The sequence below is a fragment of the Chlorocebus sabaeus genome, chromosome 22, assembly GCF_047675955.1.
Source record: "Chlorocebus sabaeus isolate Y175 chromosome 22, mChlSab1.0.hap1, whole genome shotgun sequence".
Taxonomy (NCBI): Eukaryota; Metazoa; Chordata; class Mammalia; order Primates; family Cercopithecidae; genus Chlorocebus; species Chlorocebus sabaeus.
In genome coordinates this window covers 31,519,306-31,546,200 of record NC_132925.1, presented here as the reverse complement: position 1 = coordinate 31,546,200, position 26,895 = coordinate 31,519,306, and the positions used below count along the sequence as shown (strand labels likewise).

Sequence of the window (26,895 nt, the reverse complement as noted above, 5' to 3'; positions counted from 1 at the left end):
TTCATCTTAATTTTCCTCACTTAGCAGGACTGAATCCACAGGCTGTCACTAACAACAGTTCACAATTATTCTGCCCTTACTATGTGCCAGGTAGTATACTAAGGGCTTTCCATTCATCCTCTCATCTAATTCACTTTGATGTTAAGATATAGGAAGTTGTGTTATCCTCATTTCTTTAAGATGAGATTAATGAGGTTTACAGAGGTAAAATGACTTGCCCAAGTTCACACAGCTAGTAATGAACAGAGATAAAATTTAAACACAGATCTATTGGCCACTCAACTACCACCAGTAGCTCTGAGCTACTACTGCAACATGGATCTCATCATTTTAAATGGCTGCACAGTATCCGTGTATGTTTGTGTTTATATCTAAGCCCTCTCTGATGAACACTTAAGATGTTTTCAAAATTTGCTGTTATAAAACTTACATAAATATTTAAGTACTGTGTGAAACTTTTTATGCACTGCACTATTATTATTTTCTAAAAATAAGTCCTGGAAGTGAATTTGAGAAATCCAGAGTTATCTTTGTTAAAACATTTTAAAATATGTTTTGACAAACTGTCCTTAAAAAAGAGGTTGTAGTGATTGACACTTCCACCAACAGCAATGTGTGGAAGGGTCTGCTCCCCACATGCTCATTAACATCTAATGTTACTCAGTTATTGCCAATCTCATGACAATGAAATGCTGCCTTACTGTTTCAGTTTGCCTTTAATTTATTGTTACCATGGCTGAACATCTCTTCATGTCATTATAGATAATGAACCTTTCTTCTTGTGTGAGTTGTCAGTTCATTTTCTGCCCAACTTTTTACTGGGCTATTCCCTGTAGCTGGTAAGGATTTATAAGTACCCTTTAGGACCAGTAACCTTTTGTCTGTTTTTTCATGTTGCAAATGTACTTTCTCCGTTCATTATTTCTATTTTTACCTTTGTTTAAGCATTTGTAAAAATAAGTTTTAAACATTTAAGTAGCCAAATCTATCCTAATTAACTTTGATAGATATTCTTTCTTTCAATGGATGATAAAATGAAACCAATATGAAAATTGGTTCCTTAACAGTGTGATTTATGATCTGAGTTTCTAAAAGAATCAGAAAATTCAACAATCTTGTTAGCTCTACTTCAGGAAACAGGCAAATTGTTTAAGATGATGCAAGTTTTCACTTATATGCTAAATGCTTACCTAAGTCAACTTAAGAAGGACTTCCAACCAGGCTAGGTTGAGAGCTACTAAGCTTACTCTTCTGACTTATATTTTGCTTACAATGTGTAGTATTGGAGAGTTGGATTTGGTGCTAATGTAGGCTATTGGGATGGGGACTGGGTTGGCTATGTTTATTCTTTAACCTTGAGCTTCCTACCTGGTGCCAGCTGCTGACATTAGAAGACCTCACTGCTACTTCTCTAGATTTTTACTTTGTTCACTATTCCTGTTTAAATTTGCTCCCAGGAAAAATGAAGTTTAATTCATAACTGAGTAGAAATCAGATTTATAACAAGCTTGTCCACCAGGCAGAAGTCCCTAGGGTATGGGAGAGCATGTGAGCCCTGGACTGCACAGAATGTTTCTAAATTAAGTCTCCAGTCCAAAGGATGTGAATTAGGCAGAGACTGTGATTCAGGGCAAAGTTTGAATTCTTCTTTTTCCTACCCTTTAGTTAGAAAGATCTCTCCAGACTCTCCTCTTATCTTCTTTCTCCAGGGATCCAAACTTTCTTAGCCATGGCTACCACAACTGACTCTACTCTTGTAATTTCACCTCCTTAGGATATTCAGACAAATTCCTAAAAGGAAGTAGCTTTTTCTTCATAGCCTGGATTTTTAGAAAGGAAGAATGTGGATCCAAATTTTCTTTTCTTTAAAATACCACTTGGACCCCAACTCCTTTGGTATTTGGGGAGCACCCATCTGAAACTTTTCTGCTTTGTGTTCAGTTATTACCACATATGATACTGTGTTGGCTCCTTTATTGATTCATTTTCTCTGTAAGATGTTGGTCTTGGCCGGGCGCGGTCGCTCAAGCCTGGAATCCCAGCACTTTGGGAGGCCGAGACGGGCGGATCACGAGGTCAGGAGATCGAGACCATCCTGGCTAACACGGTGAAACCTCGTCTCTACTAAAAAATACAAAAAAAACTAGCCAGGCGAGGTGGCGGGCGCCTGTAGTCCCAGCTACTCGGGAGGCTGAGGCAGAAGAATGGCGTGAACCCGGGAGGTGGAGCTTGCAGTGAGCTGAGATCCGGCCACTGCACTCCAGCCTGGGTGACAGAGCAAGACTCCGTCTCAAAAAAAAAAGATGTTGGTCTTTCTTTGGGCAGAACTGTCAACTACTCATCTGTGAATCTATATCCCTTAGCAAGATGTGAAACATGTTAGGCACTCTGTAAATGTCTTCTTATTGGATATATGTTAGAACAATGGAAAATATTTGATTCTAACATGCCATTATGACTTTGGCCTGGGGGAAGTGGGAGTAAATAGCTCTTGATATAAATGCATGTGAAGAATAGTAGTATCCCAGTTAGAGTTTTATCAGATACTGGTAAAAAGAGGAAACATGGTGACCCTCAACCAATCCTTTTAGGAGAACAGCCAAATATTAAGCCAAACCAGACATGTGTAGAGTATGTGTCTGCAGAATAGGAGAATAAATACGTTTGAAGAGTAGGCTCAGGGCACAGTCTAACCAAATGATGTGCAGGCTACTGTATCCAGTGATGAGTTTACCTGAATTTTATTGGTTAATCTTACTCATAACACCATCTAAAATAAGATGTATTGGTAATGGGATACAAAATTCAGCATGCTAAGAGTTACTTGAAGACATCTGAAGTTTAGTATAATTAACCAGCCCTGAGATTCGTTTAGACATCACAAAAGAATTTTTTACATGCTAAAGGATCTTGTAGTGTGTCTTTTCTAAAAATGATAAAAATGTGTTGTAGAAATTTTAGAGAAAAGAGTATGCTATCAATAGAAGTCTTTAAGACTAGTGTTTTGAACAGATATTTGCTTCTGCTAATTCCAGAAATTAAACAACTATTTAGGTTTTGTGTAACCAACAACCAGAAATAGTCCAGACAAAGGATTTTTCTTGTTGCAAAATTGATTTAATGCCCTTCTCATATTAAAGTTCTTTCCATGTAACACACATACAGACATGCACACACATGCACACACACAAACTTGTAAATTATTTTAGTTCCATCTCAGTCACAGAAAGACACTTGGTGCCCACAAATGCCTGAAGATTTATGGCATGAAAGTCTCCTCTGTTCAAAATGCTGCCTCCCTCCTTTTTGGCCTACTGGTCAGTGAAGCATGGGACTATCAGAAACAGTTCTGCATCTTCCTCTACTGGATAAGCCCCCTCTTCCCTTTTTCACTGTGAGGCAGGTGCTCGGGCACAGATGGGAGACCCATGGACTCTTGACTATCAATGAGTGAGGGCTTTGGGTAGGTGTATGAGATTAGTTTTTGAAAGTAGGAAAAAAGAGTTTTATTTTATGTCATGCTCTGAAACTCTTTTTCTCCTGTGAGAAAGCTGGCAGGACTAGAGAATCCAGTCCAATAATAGGAATTCAGTTCAATTCAAGAAGCAATGGTGCTCACTGACTGGAGAACAACTTGTAAAGGTGCCAGCTGGTACTTGGTCGTTAGCATTAGGACTGTGTGAGATTGTCTCCATGTTTTAGCACCTTGTCTGATTCTTTTTTTTTCCATCATTGTTGTTGATATTTCTTTGCTTTTAGTTTTTTTCCCCCTCTCCTCTCCCCACTGTTTTTTTTTTTTTTCACCTTGATGGGCATGAATTGAGGCATTAAGATCTGTATTTGAGTTAAGTTTGACATTGACAATGGTTGTTGGAATCATGGGCTGTTCCGATTCTCTGACTTCGTTAAGAAATGTTATATGGTTGTATCATAAGCCTGTCCTCTTCCTATCCTACCTTAAGTGAATGTATATGGCGTGGGGGGCAAGCCAAGGGTGACTTTTGGTGATTGTTAGTTTTGTGGCTTCTAAACAGTGAGTGTAGTTAATACAGCTGTGACAGTCAACTAAGCATTATATATTGTGTTATGTGTTATCTATCCCTCTTCCCAAGACACTACCTAAGAAGAAGTTAGTTAGATATTAGGAATAGAGTAGAAACAGAGAAGTGGGTATGTTCAGTAAGATTTTTGTTGAGTATAACAGAAAGTCACTTGAAGAGTGCCAAGAAATCAGTGGGTTCTTACTGAATTTATGGCATCATCTGCCCTCTTCATGTACCTTGAAAATTACCAGATATCCCCTGGTGATGATAATTAGTTCTCTCTCTCTCTCTCACTCTCATATTTAGCAAGGACAATAACAGGCAGCAAAGTGATGCAGCCTCTAAATGCTGCTGAGACATAAGACCACTGATGCCCAATTTCTTTCAGCATTTTTCTTCTTGGACCAGAGGTTCTTTGCCATCACTTGTGACTGTGGTTCTTCAGGGTCTTAGCACTCCCTAGGCATGGGTCTGGGTGATAAGATAAACCAGTGTGGGCCATGATGATATCACACTTTATTTACTGAAATGTCTAGCTATGCCTTGCTGTTTGGTGCAATTAGTAGATTCCTTTGAGTTGTACTGCCTGGGCTGCTTTCTCTCATACAGTATCATAGTGAGCAAGCGTTATTCTTTCCTTTTCATGTGGAGAAGGAGAGCAAAAAGAAGTAAAGTAACCTCAGGTAAAAAATTTTTTTTAAATGCTTGAAATAGAATGTCATAATTCTGCTAGTCATCTTGAGGACCATTCATTTCTGCAGATTGTAATAGGGAAACCAGACTTCCTCTTTAAAAAAACCTGCCTTTTTGGTTCAGGGCCTGGAGGATGCAGTCTCCCTTCTTTGATATGACCTCTTTTCATTACAAATAGCCTTTCATGAAGCTTACAAGAAGGGACACGAGCACAGGCACCCAGTTAGCAACAACCTGGGAGAGTAACCCTAGGCAGGGCGCCTGGGGTGGCTCCGGGAGAGGTAGGCAGACAGGGGTGATCTCAGGATCCGGAGCAGACTCAAAGCTTTTCTGCAGCCTGTGACCATTGTGGTTTTTTTTTTTTTTTTTTTAAAATAACTTCAGAAGAGGTGTGGATCTGTCCCTCACTCTCTGCCTTTTGTTTATAATGTCATCTTCTTCTCCTCCTCCAAACACACACAGTTCCATCTGACTCACTGCCATGTTTCTGTAACCTTGGGCAAGTCACGTCACCTTTAAGGGCTTCCGTTTATTTATAAAGAGAGAATGATAGTCATGACTGCCTGCTTGCTGGAGCTTGCATAAGTGACACACAGGCATGGCAAAGCTGAATGCTGGACATGAGAACTCAGTTGTGGTTCTTGCACTCTTCCAGCCAAATGGGTTTCTTCTCTAGTAAAGATCAATGCCCAGCCTCACCAATTTATAACATCTTCAAGGTGGCATAGCTGGGATCTCTTGAGCAGTTTTTTCATTCCCCTTATTTACCCAAGAGATAGGAACGATCTCCCTAGAGAAATTAAAATTATTTCTGTATTTTCCTTAAAGAACTTTCTGAAGTAAACTTTTCTAGTTTTGCACAGAACACAGAATATGAAAACTAGAGAAGACATTAGAGATGTTATACTCTCAATCCCCTGCCTCCATTTTGAAAATGAGAAAATTGAGGCCAAGAGAGCTGAAATGACTTGCCCAGAGTTGCCCTGTTGGTGTGTGTAGTAGCAGAATCAAACAGAACTGAGGTCTGCCTATGTGCTGTACCATTGAGTTGGGGGTTGGCAGAAGAGAAAGTAGACCCCCGATGCCCTATTCCCTCTACACCAATGGTTAACACTTCCGATTCTTTTCTTTAGTCTCCCCTAGCAATTCCAGTTTTCTTTTGATAAATCAATTTCTTGATTAAATTCCTAGTTTATTACTAATTTAGTATCACCAACAAATATTTACTGAGAACCCATTATCTTCTTGGTACTGCGTAATGATTAAAAGTACACATACACATACAGATATACGCACACAGGCAGACACACACATACATGCACACTCACATACACACAAATATAGAGGGCTCTAAAGAAGCTGTGGTTGGTCTACTGGATAAATTTAAAACCTTCTCATCGCCGATAAGTGGCAAGATTATTTAATCCTATGTCAAAGACAGTGTCTAACACACTTCTGGGAAACAGTAGATGATTGTTGCTGAACTGAGTAGATAACCCATCAATAAATGTTTATGGTTATCCATAATTAGAATGCAGATGAGTAAAGATGTGAAACTGAGCCACCATCAAGATGTCTAAAAATTGGCATAAAGCCACAGAGAAAGATAACAGTGCTGTCAGGCCTAGGATGCCTCTGTTGGACTATTTTAGTTTAATTTGTTGGACTATAATTTATCAACAGAACTATATTCTATAACAATACTATTCTTATGGAAAATGGAGAATTTTCATTTTACAAAGAAAAGCAAAATGAGATGAATTTGAGTAGAGAACAGTCACATTCTGGGAAGTCTAGGCATTAGCTCTTCCTATGATCAGGATTCCCTTCTAGGAAGCACAGCTAAATTTTGTGGGATACATGTATTTGAAATGGAAAGTACATCTCCTTGGAATTTGTAGGGGTATTGGCTTTCCTCGGGTCATAGAGAGAAGCCTGCCACCTGCCAATTTACTGCAACATCTTCTGGCCGACCTCTCCTGGGTTTTCTCTTCTCTTGAAGCCTGCTCACGTACTAACCACAAGTCTTCAGCTGTTTACCTTGTGAAACCTAATGAGATCACCACAAAGTAGGCCCCATGGACGAAAGCCATCATTCCACAGAAGTACACATGAGCTCCAGCCAAATGCACTATATAAGGCTTATCTCGAGAAATGAATCCTTGAAAACATCAGCCCAGTGATGACAAAAAAGAATTCTGCCTAGTTAGGGTTCTCTGCAGGAAGTGTTTTTGATATTATTTTGGCTTTCGAAAAAAAAAAAAAAAGACTTTGTGGGGGTTACCTCAGTGCACAGTGAAATCACAAATTCAAACTATTTGAATCCTGTCCTCCAAATACAGAGGTCTTATGTGAAAACAATCTCATTTTCATTTTACTTTCTGGGAAACCCTCCAAGGCATGGTGAATTGCCAGCGTTTTGTGACCTTCAGTTCCTTTACTGCTCTCATGGGAGACTTGACCTTGGAACTTAGAGAGGAGGGAAACAAGTTTTGGGTGGGTCAGGGGCAGAAGTTTCATTCACTCTGCTTGATCATTGCCCAAAACTATGGGTTCTCCTGCACCAAGATCCTTAGAACCTCAGAGGTCACAGAAATGGGTACCAAAAAGTATGATGAGGGTGCACGTTAACACCAAAGCAAGGATGTGGACAACACGACTGTCGCATGGGATGGAGACTCAGGCAGCCAGCCAGGGGCAATTCCCAGTGAAGCATTAGGGATAAGAAAACACTTGATCTCCAGATGCATAACTGATGCAGGGCTCCCTGACCCTTCAGAACATCTTAGGACTGAAATGGAATTCCTAGGGCATAAGGTTTCCTCCTGTAACTCTAGCTGGTTTCTGTAGGGTTGAAACTACAATAATGGATTCTCAATTTGTAGAAGGACTTCCCTAGGTTCCATACCACTTGGCAACTGTTTGACTCATGAGACGACCATCTAACTACAGGGCTAGAGAGGGCTTATGCATCTCAAGACACCATGCGGTCTCTAGCCCCTACTCATGTATACTGTTCTCTAGGCACACAACTAATTAGAAGAGAGCGGTGGCTTATCCTTCTAGCAAGAACCCCTTTGATACCTTATTTTGCTCATGGGCACATGGGCTTGAAAGATTTTTTGACTTTAAGGCAGATTTTATTAAGTAACAATTATTGTCTTTATTTTCATTACTCTATGAAAATCTAATTAGAATAACAGCATTACCACACTCACCTGTTAGAATTCTAGCCCAAAGCAAAGCAATCAATATTTGAATGGTCTCTGCCTGAGAATAGGCTGTGTATTCACTTGGCATTTTTAATTTCTGAAAATTAAATAAAAAGCTTGTAGGCCCCATTCCTACCATTTGTAGGACTTAGGAATCCAGGGAACTGCATGAATATTTAATTTAAAAAAGAAAAAAAAATTTGGAATCCCAAGACCTAAGGGACTTAGCTGAGTGAGACTGAGAAGGGCATTCACCTGTATAAGTCTCAGGTTCCTTATCTGAAAGGATATCATCTGAAAACAGTACTCATCTTACAGGGCTGAGGTGAAGATTAAATACAACTATTGACATACTGGACAGTTTTGAAAAATGTAGCTGATTTCAAAGACTGAAATTTCACTGCAGAAATAAAATTTTTAAAAAGTTGAGTATAATAAATGACAAATTTGTCTTGTACATTGCATTAAAGTCAATCAATCAAACAAACAAAACAATGTTTATAAACTAGGAGATAAGAACAATTTTCTCTCTCAGCTTCAGAAAGGAATCAAAGCACTGACTCTTGGGCAATTGCTGTTGTGTGTGTGTATGTGTGCATGTGTGTTTTGTGGTTCCTTTTCTAGAGAGAGGAAAACCACTGTCATATTGAGTTTTATGCTTATACTCAAGTACATCAAGAACATCTGGTGTGGGTGGAAAGGGGGAATAAATATGTACTCTAAGGATCTGATCAAATAATTTAGAAAGAACTTTTTTTACTCTTTTATATGTAGAACGTGAACAGTGTAGACACTGTTGGGTGAGTATGTTTCCCAGAACAGAATGCTGAAGAACATGGGATTTGGAGTCAGACCTCAACTCAAATTTTACCTCATCTTACTAGCTCTGTGACTTGGGCAAGTTGCATAGGTTTGTTATGAAAATTAAATGAAAAAAAGTGTAGATAAGAAGGCAGCAGTTCATAGTAAGTAGTTGATACAGGTGAAATGTTGTGATGAGTCTTTGTGTTTTAGCTTCAACTTTCTTTCTCCTAGTGTTTTAGTTAATGAAAATGATGGCATGTAAATACAGTTCATGCGAGGTCAGTTGATTAGTAAAGGGTACTAGTAGACATGGTGATGCAATCCCTATTTGTAATGCCTTTGCTATCACACACTTGAGATACGTGTGAGGCAAGTCATTAGAAACCCTTTGTTCAAAGACATTTAGTCAACCTCATTTCATGATGGCATTTCTTTATCTTGATCTTGTAAATGCTCAGGAATTGTGGCTGCTTTGGAATTTATGACAGACGGCTAATGGAATCTTTAGGACATATCTGAACAAAAGTGAAAATAGGGGTGGGGGGTGGATTAAGGCTTCTGCTGTACATTACTCATTCACTGCTCAAATGACACCAACAAGCCATTTAGACTCCAAGCCGACATGGATATCTTTGGGTTGCAGATGGTGAGAGCCTTGATAGGAGGGACTATTGATGGTTTCTCTGGCGTTAAGCCTCTTTGTGCCCAAGTCTCTTAGATTTAGATGGGTGGATATTTGTTGAGATGAGATAGTAAATTCTTGAGTTCCTTGAGAAAGATTGAGATAGGGTCATTTCTTCTCTGGAAATAGTTCAGATGTTGTACTTTAGTTGGGGCTCATGGATTTGAGTCTACAGTATAAAAAGGGGCAAAGACCTAGCCTGAGGATTAGCTGGGTTATTTAGAAAATATGCAGAACAGAGAAGACTCCAGTGACTGCCACAACTAAAAACACTTCCTTTTGCTCTTGCCTGTTCTATCCTTTTCGGAAGTCCAGTACTGGCCTTTCGGTTACAGTGGCTCAGGCATGGCACATCCAAGAGCCAGTGGAGAACTTCTGACTGTATTAGTCAGCCTTGCTTACCTCAGTGACCCTTCAATTTATGCTTATCCATATGGTCATCTCCATGACCTTATGGGAAAAGCACTGGGTTGGGAACAAGGTAGAACTGAGTAGAATCCAGGCTCAGACTAATTGCATGATTTTGGACAAATTAATTAACTTCCATATTCTAACTACCTAACATTTAAAAACAATGACAATGCCTATCCTAATCTAGTTAATCTGAAGAGTAGTCTCCCTCTACTTACTATCCAATATTCAGGAAATGGAAAGAAAAAGCTGGATATACCCTTAGGGGCTTCCAGTGTGTTTTAGGCCCTGAGGCAGAAGCTACAAAAAAAGGACAGATCAGACCTGTGTGTCTGTCCCTAAGGCAGCCTTCGGTAATGTGGGGAAATATGGCCAATGCATAATTTAAAAAAAAAAAATTTTTTTGTAGAGACAGAGTCTCACTTTATTGCTCAGGCTGATCTTGAACTCCTGGCTTCAAGCAATCCTCTGCCTCACCTTCCAAAGTGCTGGGATTACAGGCATGGGTCACCATGCCCAACCTAGCCAATACATTTGATCACCCCAAGATCCTTTTCCCTCGTCAAAACCACCTCCATCACTTGTATTATCTATAAACATCCTCTGGATGCCAGCCAGATTCACACTTAACATTTTGCAGTGCTTAATATCTTCACAGAAATGTATCAGTTTTCCATAATTCTCCACAACATTCTTGGGAGGTAGCACAGACTTACCCAAAATCAAACATGGGTTTGTGTCTACAATGGCCTCCACTCTTGCATCTAGTTAACTGCCTCAGACACTAAATATTCAGCCACAAACCTTACCTGAGGTGAGTCACTTCAGTTCCACAACTGATTGACAAAAATAATGTCAAACATTACCTTGCCCTAGATGACCCAACTCCTTCCCTAAAGGGAGTTCAGAAAAATAGGGCCTCAGCATTACCAGGCTTCTAACTAATGACTACAGGAGCCAGGAACCACTACACAGGCCTGAAAGTTGTATGTGGTGACAATATAACAACATTTCTGCAATTAGAGGAGTTATATTCAGACTTAAGGAAGAGTGAATCATATTTGATAAAAAGAACATATTTCTAGAATGTATAGACTTGAAGGGGAAAATTTCTACGTTTTCTTTGGTGATTACTTTATAACTTTATTCTTCCTCAAGAATCACTCAATAACTTGTTTCATAGTTATCATCTTCTTCCCCATAGACCTCCAGTGATAAGGGAAGCTCCCTCCACAGCCACAAGCTCTGTACCTAAAGTGGCATTGGTATCAGGTTTGCGTATTAGTTTTGCTCATGCTTGTTTATCATTGAGCTGGGGAGGGGAGGCCTTGGGATATTTACTATTCTGGGAAGGAGAAAAACTTACTTCTGGTGAGAAGAGAATTTGGACTATAGCTTCAGAGAAGCATTTCTTCTATGTTTCCCATGTCTTTTCTACAGAGGGACTCAGGCCAGCAAAGGCTTTGGTGGTCCTCCACTCAGGGTAAGAAGCGGCCTAGTCCCAGTAAATGATTGACCTGGCTGCCGATGTGATAAGCTTAGGTAAATAGGCTTGATTCTGCTCCAGTAATTTCAGAACTTTTAACTCTCTAGGTTCCAAAGCAGAAAAATACACATGACTTCCTGAAAGAGTCTGTCATATGAGATTGACAGCCCTGTGAGTGGACCGTATATTTCTCAGAATATATTATTCTATACCATGTACTACAGTATACTTACACTGTCCTCTCTGGTATGTCTTGAAAATGGAAAAAAATTATGCAAGGAAAATTCTGGAACAAAACCATGCTTGTGGAGCTACCACCAATGAAATCATTTTAACAAATCACACATATAATTTGTTATAATGAAAAATTTTTTAAAAACCTTCCAAGTTTCTGAAATACATACAGGGGCAACAACAATTTTCAGAAGAGATAGAAGACAGAAGGAAAATACAGCCTGCTTTCCAGAACAGGCTGATGGAAAAATGACTGAATTCAGACACATACCCGGGTCTACCATATCTCCTTCAGCAGACCATCCTCAGAGACACTCTGGTGACAAGGCTGTGTACGGTGCTCATTTTGTGATCATGAGAGAAGGGCCAATGACCCAAGAGATCACCTACCTTGTCTGCTGCTTTTCAATCCTGACTCTTCCCTCAGCTTCTTTCCTGACTCAGCAGAGATGACCCACGGCTGTTCCAACCATTGCTGAAGAGAGTGGAACATTGGGAAGACACATTAACACAGGTTTCTCCTTTTCCCCAAGCATGAAGGTGAGGTGTTCCTTTCCACTTCCTTTCCTGCTCTCTCTGGCCTCTGCAGACAGTGGTCACAGGCAGCAACTTGCTTGCAGCCAGGTATGTTGACAGATGTGAAGGAGGGAGTCTGCCCTGGCCTCAGCCACCTGGTCTAGCCAATCATTACACACCAGGACAGACTCCTACTCCTGTTTAAATTCAACCAGAGCTGCATGGCAAAATCAGATGGCAGGACTGTAGGGAGCAGAAAGCACAATCTGATAGCCATTGGCTATCCAGAAAAGTGATTCCCTTGTAACTGCATCTGGGAAGTGGACAAGAGGCCCTGAGAATAGTTTATAGAGGAAACGAAAGTTTTATTCCTTTAGATTTTAGCAATCTCAGAGGGAAATCTGCAGGTCACTTTATCAAATGTCTCATGTAATAATGGAGTTTCTTCTATTAAATTCTTGTATGGTGAGAAGCATCTGGCAGTTTTTCAAATAAATATGGCTACCATTCATTGAGAGAATGTTGTATGTTATGTATTTCATGAATATTACCACAAATCCTCATGGTAATGTTGAGATTTTATTTCTTTTTTATGCATGAGGGAACAAAGGTTCAAAGGGGTAATGGTCCTGCAACTAGTAGGTGCTGGAGCCAAGAATTGAATCCAGATCTGCTCTAAGACCTGCACCAGCATCAATAAACCTTTCCATATGTTCTGTGGTAGGTTGAATTATAGCCCCCCAAAAATGTCCACATCCTAATCTTCAGAATCTATGAGTGTGTTATCTTACATGGTAAAGGGGACTTTGCAGACGTGGTCAAGTTAAGGATCTTCAGATGGGAGATTATCCTGGCTTATCTAGGTGGGCCCAGTGTAATCACAGGGGTCTTTATGAAAGGTCAGAATAAGAGAAAGAGATGTCATGGCCTGTAATCCCAGCACTTTGGGAGGCCAAAGCGGGCGGATCACAAGGTCAGGAGATTGAGACCATCCTGGCCTACATGGTGAAACCCCATCTGTACTAAAAATACAAAAAATTAGCTGGGCGTGGTGATGGGCACCTGTAGTCCCAGCTACTCGGGAGGCTGTGGTAGGAGAATGGTGTGAACCCAAGAAGCGGAGCTTGTAGTGAGCCGAGATCGTGCCACTGCACTCCAGCCTGGGCAATAGAGCGAGACTATCTCAAAAAAAAAAAAAAAAAAAAAAAAAAAAAGAAAGAAAAAGAAAAAGAAAGATGACAGAAGCAGGGTGAGCGATTGCTATGCTGCTGGCTTTGGAGGAAGGGGCCATGAACTAAGGAATGCAGGCCACTTCTAGAAGCTGAAAAGGCAAGGAAGTGGATTCTACCCTAGGGCCTCCAGAAGCAGCGTGGCCGCACTGACCATTTTAAACTACTGTTGTAAGCTACCGAGTTTGTGGTAATCTTTTATAGGGACTATAGAACATGAATACACATTCCCTCAGAAATACTCTTTATGATGGTGAGATCACTGTCTCACTTAGCTTCCTATTCTACAAAGGAATACTCTTTATCAAGCTAAGCTCGACCTTCTTAAAATGGTCATTCATTGGTCCTAGCTCTTCCCTGCACATAAGGCACTCGGGGAGGCAGCTGGAAATGGTGGCAAACAGCACTGGGAAGGGAATCAGAATCTGGATTCTAGTCCCACCTTTGCCTTAGCCAGTCAGTTCTCTCTGGCTTTCAGTTTTCTCTCCTATAACATTAATGCCTTGTACAAATGTTCTTTGATCCCTTCTATATCTAAAGCCATAATATTCTAAACTCAAGTCATGCAACAATTTAAAAACACTTGAAGATATCCCTGTCACCTTGCTCCAAATGTTTCCTGTTCCAACTACCCCAGTTTTCCATGTGACATGACTTCTGGACCCTTTGCTCTCCAAGCTGCTCTTCTCTAAGAAGGCTCCAATTTACCCATTTCCCTCTGAAATGTGGTGCCCAAGTCTTCATATAGTGCCCCTGCCATTTCTTGTCTGCTAGTGTGCCTGGTTCTGCTGGCTCCTCTGACCACACTCTCTTGCTGGGTCTCATCTAACTATTCCTTAGGATCTCTTGAACTTGGCCTAGTCTATTTCTTTTCATGTTGTTTGACCTGACCTTACCTCTCGAAACAGAACACCTATAGTGAACAATTCTACAAGAATCTTAGATTTTTTTTTTTTATAGGAAGGACCAAGACTTGCCAGTGCTAGCCTCAATTAGTCAGCTTTGCTTGCTTAATAACATTTAAATGGTAATGCATTCTCATAGGCATTTGAAAGGCGGTGGTTTATCACATTTTAAGATGATAAATTCCTTGAGAATTTGATGCAGGTTATGGGTCCTCTACCAGAAAAAAGTGTACATACATCTAAAATTGTATATGTCAGTTTGGGGCATTTCAGCCCCCCGAAGTAGTCCACTGCCCCTCTGATGTTCACACAGGTAAGTTAGTTCTACACTCACAAGTTGTTGGTGGGGGAAGTTTTTGCAAAAGGCAGCTTAATGTTTTCTTCCAGATCTCCTTACACTTCATGGAGGTCCTAGAAACACCTCCTGGAACTGGATTGTGCAAATGCCCAGTGAGGATCAAGGTAGGAAAGTCTCCAGGCTAAAAAGCAGCTCAGTTCTCAGGTTAAACAAAAAACAGCATTCAGTGGCCTCCTTTTACAAGAACATTGCTTCTTATGGCCTTTCTCTACAGGAGAAATCCTATTCTTTAGATGCTTAGCTCCTTAGATTAAAGCCATCTGCCTGCCTAAGGCTTCTCTCAATTGCAAGATGCTACTGGACAGAGGCTGACACTGCTGTGGCCTCCTCCCCACCCATGCTGTCCAAAAACACTGCCCAGCTGTGAAAACACCCTGGTCTGACTAGTGCTTTTGTCTCACTGGCACTTATCCAGGCCATCCCGGGTGAGGTTTGAGGCACATGGGCTTTGGCCACTGTCCCTCCCTTGCAACCTCCCACCCTCTCTGAGAATGAAAGGTTTCAAGTCTTAAAAATAATAACACTCCTTTGGTCATACCGAGTAGATTTGCAGAGGGATAAACACGATCACGTCTTGCTGATCGGGAAGAATTCCTCAGGAAAAAAAACACAACAAAAATCCAGGACATTCAGGCAACCTGACCTCAGGGATTAACAGAGAAGGAATCAGTTTCAAAGTTGAAGAAATGGAGTTTGCTCTGCGTTTCTTGTTTGTCAAGCTCAGCCATAGATGGGACTCAGTGACTCCATGACCTTTCTTTCCCTAGTTTAAACTGCTCCACAGGACAACACGGAGATAGATTATCTGAGCACGGACTTCCACCGAAAACATAAAGGAAGTTCCTTTATGAAAAACAACAGATAATTTTCTATTCCAAATGGTCGTTTCTTCATGTATTTAGTTAGTAGGAAATATTTAGGAAGAACAAAGTCAAACCCAGTTCTAGGCAAACATGAATGGTACAATTAGCTGTATTTTTGTTTTCAACCTGGAAAGGATCATAAACTTAGGTCATTCTCATAGCTTTTTCACAGTGGGCTCTTCAAAAAACTTAGATAAATTTATTTTGAAAGGGGACTTTATATCACTATTGAACACCTAGGACTGCCTGCTACAAAGAGAAGGTAACTACAACATAAACACAGTGCGAACAAAATGAGAGTAAATGTTAGTTAGATACTATCGCCTTTTTGGTTTTGGTTGATAAGCAAGGGATAGAGAGGTTTCATTACTAAACTGAGAATTCTTTCTTGACTAATCAGGACTGATTAAGTGATTAATGATATTAATGCTATTTAAGGATATGGCCATCTTCCAACTTACATCATCTTGCATATCACCTGTGGCATAAATGCTACATTCTGAGTAATGCATTTTTGGTTCAATAACTCTCCAACTGGTTACACACCAACATATATATTTCTAAGTATTCCTTCTAAGATATGCCCTAACATATAAATAATCATAATCTTCAGGGATCAGGTCCAGAAATATATATTAATATGAGTACCACCAGATTAGGAAGCTTTCAGAGGTGGAAACCACCAATAGCCAAAGCCCAGGACTTCGTCTCTAGTGCCTTCCTCACACCTACTGTTCTACTTTTTGCCCCTTACAACCATCCCTGTCTCACCTACACACACACAAACACATATACACCCAGAGAGAGAGAGAAAGAGAGAGAAAGAGAGACAGAGAGATGAATGACCAAGTCTAATCACTCAGCACCATCCAGCTGCCTTGACCTTCCACTGCAGAGCCTCAAGAATTTGCCACACAAAGGGCTTTCACATTTTCTTTCACTATCCACATTTATATTGACTTACCTCTCAGTAATTAGTTCCTGCTAAATCATCTACCAATCAACACAAAGTTTATCATGTTGAAGGGATCGTTGGGTGCCACTTGAAGGAGGAGGGTGCAAAGTCCCTTATTACTAAGACTAATAGCTACTCTTGAGTATTTACTATGTGCCATGCTCTGTGCTAAAATGCTTTCTATGCATTTCCTTATTTTGTCTTCTCAATTACCCTTCATGGTAGGTATTTTTAGCCCTATCTTCTATGTAGGTAGAGACGTTAATTTGCCTAAGGTTACTCAGCCAGGGTATGGAGTTGAGACAGAAACCCAGGTCTGTGCACTTCTGAAATGCCTATACTTAACTTCTGTGCTAAATAGAATGTTCATAACCTTGTTGTAATATGATAAATTAATCTGTGAATAGATGATATAAAATAATTCATACATAATGTGAGAGCTCCATTGTTATAGAGGCAATGTTTATAACCAAGTATATGTTCAGAAATTGAGGCAGGCCAGTAGTATCTTTGCAATTGCACCATGCAGGTTATACACACTTTGCTTATGTTTGGACCCAGCCCTATCTACATCATGCAATTTATTATTAAAAACTGCACAGGATTGACTGTAAGTGGTAAAACCAACCAGAGGACAGTATGGTAGATTTACTAAACAATAGCTATAAATATAAGTTAAACATTCCGAATATGACTATGTTGTTAAATTGCTATGGTAACTTCAACACTTATAATTATTCTTACTTACCTGTTTAAACCTTTGACTATATGAAATTAATAGTTACTTAGAATTAATTTGATCTCTGCTAAATTCATAAAAAAAGTCTTAACTCAACCAATTATTTTTGTAGAGGATAGGGGAAACACAGAATTCACTTAAATTAAGTGGTCTTGGATATTCTATTAAAAATAATTAGAAACGAGGAAGATATTGACATCTTCATTGCAGCAGAAGCTGCAGGTCCACCCTTATTTACTCTTTGTATACACAAATACATTATCTCTGCATTGTTTTATTTTTGGGCATTTTAGCAATCACTCAAATTAATGTGGGTAGAGATGGTGGTCATGCGTACAGTGTGGATGTGCGTATGGATGTCAATAAGAGCTGGTCTAAGCTTAATGGAAATAACTGAATTGCTAAGGATGAAGCTTGGAAAAGCATGGGGTCAAGGTTGTGTACACATTTCACGCACCGCTCAATCTTGGGGACTGCAAGCACGTTTACTTAATCCAAATATGTGTCAGACATGCTCGAGAGGGTTTTTGTCCAATATTATATAACAAGATGTTTTATTGACACCGAGTTTATAACTCTTTAAAACAAAATTAGAAGTGGACCAATAACAAAATATCATCCAACCAAAGGAAAAGTGCCTGTCAAAACTGTATATTTATTATTAGGGTTAAGCCTATTTAGGTAGTTCAAATCAAATACAAGAGAACACATCAGGTCATCATGTTTTTTTCACTGTTAAAATGAGGTATTCTGGCTTTACAATGTTGTAAGTTAAAGTAAGCAGTTTAATCAAAATTACAAGAAAGAAGACAAAATATATACTTGAACAATCATTTCCTAGGGGTAAAAAGCCAAGTGAAATGTATATGAATAAGATAACTAAGCCACAGAATACATTTCAGAATATCAAGAAGCATATATGCAAAATTTTAATTATAACCTTAAAATTGGTATACTTTATTATTATTATCATTTAACTTAGCAAACAACATGCACCATATTGTAAAACAAACAATACAGGACAAAATATCATATCTATTAGAGCATTTATCAGGGTCATGTATCATCTGAATTGACCAAGACTTATTTTCACTATGACAATTTCTGTATTTTTCTAATTGCTGATCAGTGAGGTTAAGTAGTACAGTTGGCATATACACACAAAGAATGCATACACAATCTGTATTTAATACTTATATTGGGGTAAAAATTACTAACTATAATAGCAGCAAGGTACCACTATTTCTAGAATATGTTCTAAGACTTACCATATTGAGACTATAGATTCACGACTGAACTGTTATTAGTGCTACAAACTAATAACAAATGTAAAATTGCAAATGTACAGAGCTACCAAAGGCCTATTTGACTTTTCAAAGTGCTGTGCTTCTTGTTGGGCTTAATGTTTGTGATCAAGCCCCTGCTATTTGAATTAAGTATTGGTCCCAAGTTCTGGGCTCTAATCAGGTATAGTTCTAATGATTGGATGTAGGTTGAGGGGTAGAATAATGCATTTGAAAAGAGTAAGAAGCAATAACCACTGTGATAAGAGTGTATTGGACATCACCAAACACATGTGCCTATCACTGTAAGCTTTGCCAGCATCCTGTGGTTAGCAATAATCAGCAATGATGGAGAATGGCCAGGATACAAAAGGAAAAAGTAGTATTCTATGAAGGAGACGGGAAGGAATGACACAAAATATGCCTGTAGACTATTGATGGGCTTGCCTTGGCAAAGTGTGAGCTTGAATTCCCCCCAAATATAAGGGTAAATATTTATCTAAACTATTTGGCTTAGATATGAGTTTGAAAAGTCCTAAAAAAGTATTTTTGGAGAACATAATAGAACACTATATTCACTGTAGGGTAGAGAGAGTTTTCTTGAATTATTTGTATAGTGTCTAAGACTGTGATATTTTGAGAAAATCAATTGCATTTTGTAGTGTATTCTTCTGGGTTAGGGCCTGTTCAGGGTTCTAGTGCTATTGGTGTCCCTGTTTCTAAAAGGAAACTGGGGAATACAGAAGCTACGGAGAGTATCCCTTGGGGTAGGTAGTAATGAGCTGTTTGGTATCATTTGAAATTAAGGGTAAAGTTTCTAGCTAAATGACTTATCACTCAAACAGTTCACTCTGTGTGTCCCAAGGCAATGGTTTTAAGTGACAAAGCTATGGTGTCAAATACCAGGCAGCAGCCTGAGGCAGAGGGCCAAGATATCCTGGAACATTAGTGGAACTTAGAAGGCAACCATGTTCTATGCTATGCAAAACAAACTTCCTGTCAGTTTGGATATTTGATGTTATCATTTCTATTCATTTCCTCTTGGCATAACAAGTCTACTTAGCATGTATTGGGAAAGCCCACCTCTCCAGAGCCCACATATATGTGGGCAGATTTCGTTAAGCTCTACGCATTTCATTATATGGATCATCAAAGGTGCCATTCGTAGGTAAGTTCTATCATCCTACGTCACCCTGTTGGGAAATAAGCCCAAGCAGCTTCTCCACCCAAGCCACAGAAGGAAGAATAGCACATCTGCACAGCCTCCAATCATTAGGGACCTTATGTTTTGGGGAGCTAGTCAACCAAGATTTGCAAGTCAGTCAGCACTAAAGTAGCAGACAGCATCTTGAAAGATGAAGGAACCGAGAAAGATTTAGCACACGATCACATGCTCAGCTAACGGAGCGGGGTCTCATGGCTGTGCTCCAATCATTAGCCCACTCTGTTTCTTAGAATCTAACAGTAAAACTTGAAATTAGCTAACAAGAAACATCACACAAACTTCAACTGTGGCATGAACTAAATCTGCAGGACGAACTGGTTTCCTGTAGCTCTTTTACTTTCCAGGAAGAAGTAGTTTCATTTCCATCTGAATTTCTTCTGTTGCTCCACCTTTAGCTTTGTGCTAAGCCTCCTAGCTGGGAGGTAGAATGTCTCATTGGGAAGCACTTTCTGAAAACCAGAAAGATTCTGAAAACCAGAGATAGAAAATCCTGACACACCATAAAACTGCATTTAATTCCAGAATACTCTACTACATTGTCTTATTGAGAAGAGACATAATTTCTTTGGATGAATATGAGATCATGTAAAAAGAACTAGGATTCCTAAGATGGATCATTACCTGGGCTCAGATTTTGTGCTTTTCTTTGAGTTTATAATAAAATCCTGGGACTGTGGCTTAACTGCTCTCAGTAATTCAGGGTTTAGATTCACTGCTAAGGAAAATGACTAAACGTAATTACTATTGAGTTTAATACAGCAAATATAAAAACTTTTTTTGGCATGACCCTCTTGGAGTCTGCCACTAATTTAAAATTTAATCTTCAATAACTTATTCCCTTCCATTAAGTCCATCTCGACCTCTCTCTCCAATCCTTCTGTATCCATGAAATCATGGTGGTATCTCTAAAAGGTTCAAAGTTCAAGCCTGTAAACACTACTCTAACCGAACTAAAACCTTTGATGGTCCCCTTTGCCACAAAGCCATGGAAATGTGGCTGTGTGGGAAATGGTCCAGGGAGCTCATGAATAGCTTAGTTACATTTCAGAATAAATATGACCTCAAATTCTGTGAAACTAAAGTCCTTTTTGGCTCAATCAAGTAGCTTCTTAGCTGATCTTCAAGTTAGTTCTGAGCAAGTATGAGAGACTTGTTTTGATCTGAAAGGTCTCTAGAACTTGTGAGAATAAGTGATGTGGTTGGGTCACTATTTTATTGTTTGCAGTTGCAGAATGAGTTATGAACCTAAAATCTATTTTCCCTCTGTCCCACACGCCTGAGTTCTCCTATCTGGTCTTATGGTCAAGGAGCAGAAGGCACACATCCTTTACAATATGATGAGCAACTTTTTCTCGAGTCAGAGATTCTGCCGATGCAAGGTGTTTATCAAGGGAAAACTGTAAATAATCCTCCTATCTCCCAGAACTCTTGTGCAGATTTTTCAAATTGCAAGCAAGGCTGGCAGCTCCAAGCAGCATGAAGGAGCAAGCACCTGCATGCACCATGCAGAGCAGGACTCCGTGCATGCAACCTTGGTACAGTTTTCTGGGCTTTTGTGTCATGCTTGATGACATTTATCATGCAAACACTGAGGTGCACTTAAATGTTAAAACCGAAGTGAAGTGCAACCATATATTTAAGAACTAAAGGACAAAATCATGTAAACATTTCAAGGAACAGTCAGCAGCCCTTGGATGTTACTGGCATCCTGTGTAGATACTTGTCAACACACCTGACCTCATAGCACCAAACACCTGGACAAAGCCGAGGCTCAAATAAAACAGAGAACAGTAATTCTCCTCTTGCCTCCTTATCTCTTTGCCAAGTAACAAAGGGTAAAAAGTGGGGAAATGATCTAGCCCCTAGCAATTGACCAAAAATTAAAAACAAAAGCAAAATGAAACAACAAAAAAAAAATAAAACCCTGAGGGTAGACCAGGGATTTCAGAGCTTGTCATGAGGGGTTAGCATCAGAATTGAAGGAAAGTTTAGAAAGCGAGGGAACACACTTTCTTACTCTTATGCACAGAAGGCCCTACAGAATTTGACATTATTTCAGAAAATCCTTTGAGGAGGGGTTCAAATGCAAAAAAAGGAAAGTTCAACCAGATTTTCCCAGAGGCATTTCTATTATGACCTCCTCAAGGTGTGCAAGCTAAGAGCGAGGGCCTAAATTATTTTACAGAAAGTATAGGGTGGAAGACCAAGAGTCGGGGGTGTGCATGTGCTTTTAGTAGCTCACCTAGGACACCCCTCTCTGCAAGCAACATGCAAAATCCATCTATGGGCATCAAAAACAGAAACAGGAAACTGCTAGAAGAAGAGTCTGACAATCTTTATAAATGCATACATCCATTCGGGACTCCATGTTTATATTTCCTTCTTAAGAATCCAGAAGCTGCCACTTCCTTAGGGATTCTCAGATGGTGCTGAGGAGCAGAAAAGTGCACACACTTCCATGCCTAGTTTTCTTTCTAGGTCCTTTCTTTTCACCACTCTTCCAGAGGGTCTACTTATGAACGAATAGTTCTTCACGACCCATTTTATCTTCATTCATGGGCATGGCTTGGTAGTGACTTCTCAGATCTAGGCCGCATCCACACATGTATACTGTCCCCAGGAGGACTGGGGGAGCCAGGACATGAACAGCAGAGTCAGGGGTCACTCACAGCCCTGAGATGCATGGTCCTGTTCAGGAGAGAAAGACCATAGCAGCATCCATCCTGGATAAGAAAAGTGCAGTAAGCTCCTGTGTGAGTGCTCTTGATGTAAGAAGCACGGCAGATATTTAATGTATTAATAAATAAATAAATAAATAAATAAATAAGTCAATCAAAACACAAGAGGGCCCCTTTATAGATAAGCACCTCTTATCAATAAAAAAAAAAAATACCCCCTCTTGAGTTTCAAAGCCCCCATGCAGTAGTGATTGGTAGGCTCAAAACAACCTGCAGAAAGTAGAACCATCAAGAGAAGGACTGGAAATGTTCCAGCACTAGGTATTTATCATCACTTGGTGACACACGAGTCATCCCAAATATCCCCGAGGTAGTCTTGTTTTCAAGGAGTTACAGAATGGCTCCCAACCCACGTGGAGCTTCCTCCTTTAATGCCATTGCACTTTCCCATGCATCCTGCACCTGCTTCCATGGTGCCACGGATAAGGTGCCCTCCACTTTGCGTTGTGTTCCACGGCGCGGACCTGAGTCCTAGGCAGACAATAATAAAATGCAATTCCAAGATCAGGCTTGAAGACCCCACTGCAAAGAGGACTCTGCCAAAATGATGCAGGTGCTCTACCTGGCAGCCATTCTGGAAAAGCTGTAGAATTAAATAAAAGATATCAGGCATGCAACAAACATGCATGTCTATCTCTTGTTGGGCCTCATGCTGAAAAGATCTTCCACCATTGTTCTTTTCACTTTTAAGAAGGGGCCAAAAGAAATAGAAAGGAATCCAAGTTTTAAAACTGGGAAGCATATTTCTGATACTAAGGGTAGTATGCACTGTTTATCTGAAGAATGAAGGTGACCAGTTACCAGCATACGCTATGCAAGAACAGCTTGTGTTTGAAACATCTTAGTGAAAAATGAGTCCTACTCTCAGAGAAGTGGTGACATCCAACAATCCTAGAGAGAACTGGTGCTTGGCTCTTTTCCCCCTCAGAGTCCCAGGCTGATGTTAGCTCCATCCCGACAGTGGTCCACACCCGCAATGAGCCAGTCTTTTTCACCAGGAATGTGTTTCTGGTTCCACTTTCTCACTGGCTCAAACACAGCATCCCGGAAGACAATAGGGAGCGGGGCCAATTAGGGGGACACTCAGTACCCCAATGGGTCCTAGAGATCCTATTTCCAAATTCCATTCACCACCATAAGCCACTGGGGAGGTCCTGACCTTGGTCACATGAAGCATGCTTTCTTCCCTTGGACTTAAGTTTTTAAAAAAGTCTCGTTTGGGAAAAATGCAATTAATAGCCCTGTAATTTTATCTAAATGGCCCTGTGAGGAAGGGAGAAAAAGAAGCCATCTTCCTCTTACTTCACCATCACTGCCCAGGGGCCATCCTAACAGGACATCCTTTAGAACTCTACCCTGGATCAACAAATTCAACATTAAGGTTAAATTAAAAATTAAATCAGCATTTAGCTAGAGCTGTGTCCTCCTGTAGGAGGTCATTCAACTTGATGACAGTCGCAGCAAAGTCCACCAGGTCCACGAAGTCAGACGTGATGATGTTGACACCCATGGCTCCAGGTTTCTGAGTTTTCACCCAGTCCAGGATGGCAGGAAGATTCCTATACAGAGGAAAGTGTTGGAGGAAGAGAGTGGATACAGTACAGCTTAGAAGGACTTCTCCAGACAGGGACATAAAACATTTCCCTTAATATAACAAAAGTATGTTAATAAGAGCACAAGCTTTCAGAGGTATTTCCATTTAAGCTTTATATCTCCTTCAGGGATGAAGTGCTCTCTATTCCATTACAAAATTACACTTTCCAGGGTTTCCCTGCTGGAAGAGGAGATTATTTGCTTCAAGCATCAAAGAAATACCATGTCAACAGGAACTTGAAAAACTAAGATCAGGCCAAGTGCGGTGGCTCACGCCTGTAATCCCGGCACTTTGGGAGGCTGAGGCAGGTGGACCACTTGAATCCAGGAGTTTGAGATCAGCCTGGGAAACATGGTGAAACCTTGTCTCTGAGGAGGGGGAGTCACCCGAGCCTGGGAGGTCGAGGTTGTGGTTAGCCAAGATCTGCACTCCAGTTTGGGTGACAGAGTGAGACTCTTGTCTCCAAAAAAAAAAAAAAAAAAAAAAAAAAAACAAAAAGAAAAGAAAAAGGAAAACTAAGACCAAGAGCCTTGGTTTTAATGGGTTCTTTAATTTTTTTCATCATGAAAATATTCAGACATATGGCAACGCTGAAAGAATTTTGCAGCAAATATATCCACCACCTAGATCCCACCATTAACTATACTTGCTTACTACGTATCTATCCATCAATCTGTCATTATCCTTCCATCAGTCCATCTTGTATTTTTGACATGTTCCAACTGCAAGCATCTATACACATTCCCTAAGTACTTCAGTATGCATATGGTTAACTAGAGTTCAATATCTGTTTTTAATTTGTTCTTTTTTAACATAAAGTTTACACTCAATAAAATTCACAAATCTTAATGGTACACTTGCCAAGTTTTGACAAATACATACACATAATTCAAACTCATAACAAGGTATAGAACATAACTGGTACTCAAGAAAGTTCCTGCAAGCGCCTTCCTCATTAACACCTGCACCATCCTCCCTGAGGCAACAATTATACTGATTTTTTTTCCACTGTAGATTAGATTTGCCTGTTTTAAAACTTCATATAAGCCATGAAAAATAAATTATTTCATGTGAGTTTTCACTTGGCATAATTGTTCTGAAATTCATCCATGTTGCTGCATGTATCAGTGGTTCACTGTCTTTTAAAATCAACATAGAGAATTCCATTGTATGTATATACTGCAGTTAGTTTATCCATTTTCTTACACTGGCTGGATGGACACTGGGCTATTGCCAGTTTTTTGGATATTATGAGTAAAACTGTTATCTGTTCAATTCTTTTACTCATTTTTTCATTTTCTTTTAAAAAATTGTTGAGTTGTAGAAGTTATTTATATAGCCTAGATACTGGTCTTCTGTCAGATATATTTTGTGAATATTTTCTCCTAGTCTATAGCTTGTCTGTCAGTTTTCTCAGTGACATATTTTGATGAGCCAAATTAATTTTATGGATTCTAATTTGTCCATTTTTTTCTTTTATGGCTTCTGTGATCTAAGAACCACTTCAGTTCACTCTCAATTTACAAACATATCCTGTGTTTTCTTCTGAAAGCTTTATGGTTTTTAGCTTTTAGGTTTAGCTCTAAGAACCATCTCAAATTGATTTTTGTATATGGTATAAAGTAGGAGGTCAAGGCTTACTTTTTTCATATGGATATACAGTTATTCGATCACTAAGTGTGGCTTCTTAATAGACCAATACTTAATCAGTTGTCTCACTGATGGTCTTTCAGTCTCATTTTATTAATCAAAGGCTTCCTAGGTAACAGCCAGTTGTTTAGTGACATAAATGAATAATGACAATTCAATGTGATCATTTCTGCATTAGTAGAAAGTGTAAACTACCACAGGCAGCACAGAGAAGAAAGCAATAAAGTGTACTCACAGTTTACATCATAGTAAAAACAGCTCAATACATACTCAGTAGGCTGAGAATGCTTTAAGGAAGACAGAAAAAACTAGGGCTCAAGTTTTGGTTAAGGAATTGGAGATTTTTTAGGAAGATCTGGTCTAGGTCAAAAATGAGAATAAGCAAAGTTAATTATCTTAATTGGCCACTTTCTCTTCTTTGGGTACCCCTCTCTTTGACTCATCCTCTCTTCCTTCTCTCCCTCGACGCTGCCTGCCCTTCTTTCATCGGCACATATCTTGACTCCCCAGTTTTCCAGACAGCCCTGTTCAGACCTTGTAGTATTTTGTCCTTCTCCGCTTTCTTTTTCTCTTATCATAACAACTATAATCAGTCCTGGGTCTCCTCCCTCTCTCAGTGGACTCTACAATCAGCCACGGGCTAAAACACGTATCATAAATCCATCTATCTATCTATCTTTTTTTTTTTTTTTTTGAGACAGAGTCTTGCCCGGTCGCCCAGGCTGGAGTGCGGTGGCCTCTCGGCTCACTGCAAGCTCCGCCTCCCGGGTTCCCGCCATTCTCCTGCCTCAGCCTCCCAAGTAGCTGGGACCACAGGTGCCCGCCACCACGCCCAGCTAATTTTTTATATTTTTAGTAGAGTCGGGGTACACCGTGTTAGCCAGGATGGTCTCGATCTCCTGACTTCGTGATCCGCCCGCTTCAGCCTCCCAAAGTGCTGGGATTACAGGCGTGAGCCACTGCGCCTGGCCTATATTTTTATATTCATAGCTGATTATTACTTAATAGACCACCCTCCCAGGGGTACTTCCATTTTGAACGGGGACTCCTGAAGACTTAATCACCTCAGTATGACTTTAGCTTACTGAAGTTCGTGGTCCCTCTGCCTCTCCCTCTAAAATGGAGATAATAATGCTTCATACAGATTTTTGGGGAATTAAACAAAATAATACATGTAAAGTGTTTAGAAGAGTTCCTGTGATATGGTAAGTGTGTTAAAAAAAAAGGGGGGTGGGGAGAAGGAATCATAACTGGAAGAGTGAGGTAGAAATATTT

At 39.9% G+C, this 26,895-nt stretch overlaps 2 protein-coding genes across 7 annotated transcripts in view; both read right to left on the bottom strand.

Moving 5' to 3' along the window:
* PHLDB2 (pleckstrin homology like domain family B member 2) overlaps positions 1-12,022 on the bottom strand; it is a 235,325-nt gene extending 223,303 nt beyond the window's left edge. For 4 of the 5 annotated variants that reach the window (XM_038003297.2, XM_073009709.1, XM_073009710.1 and 1 more), the window contains exon 1: positions 11,956-12,021. The gene's annotated coding sequence lies outside the window, so the exon portion shown is untranslated. Of the gene's footprint in view, positions 1-11,955 lie in introns of all 5 variants that reach the window. The other variant, XM_038003302.2, reaches the window with a different exon arrangement.
* Positions 11,569-26,895, bottom strand: part of PLCXD2 (phosphatidylinositol specific phospholipase C X domain containing 2) — a 59,041-nt gene continuing 43,714 nt past the window's right edge. The window contains exon 4 of one of the 2 annotated variants that reach the window (XM_038003305.2): positions 11,569-12,040. In XM_038003305.2, the coding sequence (XP_037859233.1) occupies positions 11,989-12,040 (52 nt within the window). In that variant the 3' untranslated portion in view covers positions 11,569-11,988. Of the gene's footprint in view, positions 12,041-17,765; positions 23,936-26,895 lie in introns of those variants that run through there. The other variant, XM_007985845.3, reaches the window with a different exon arrangement.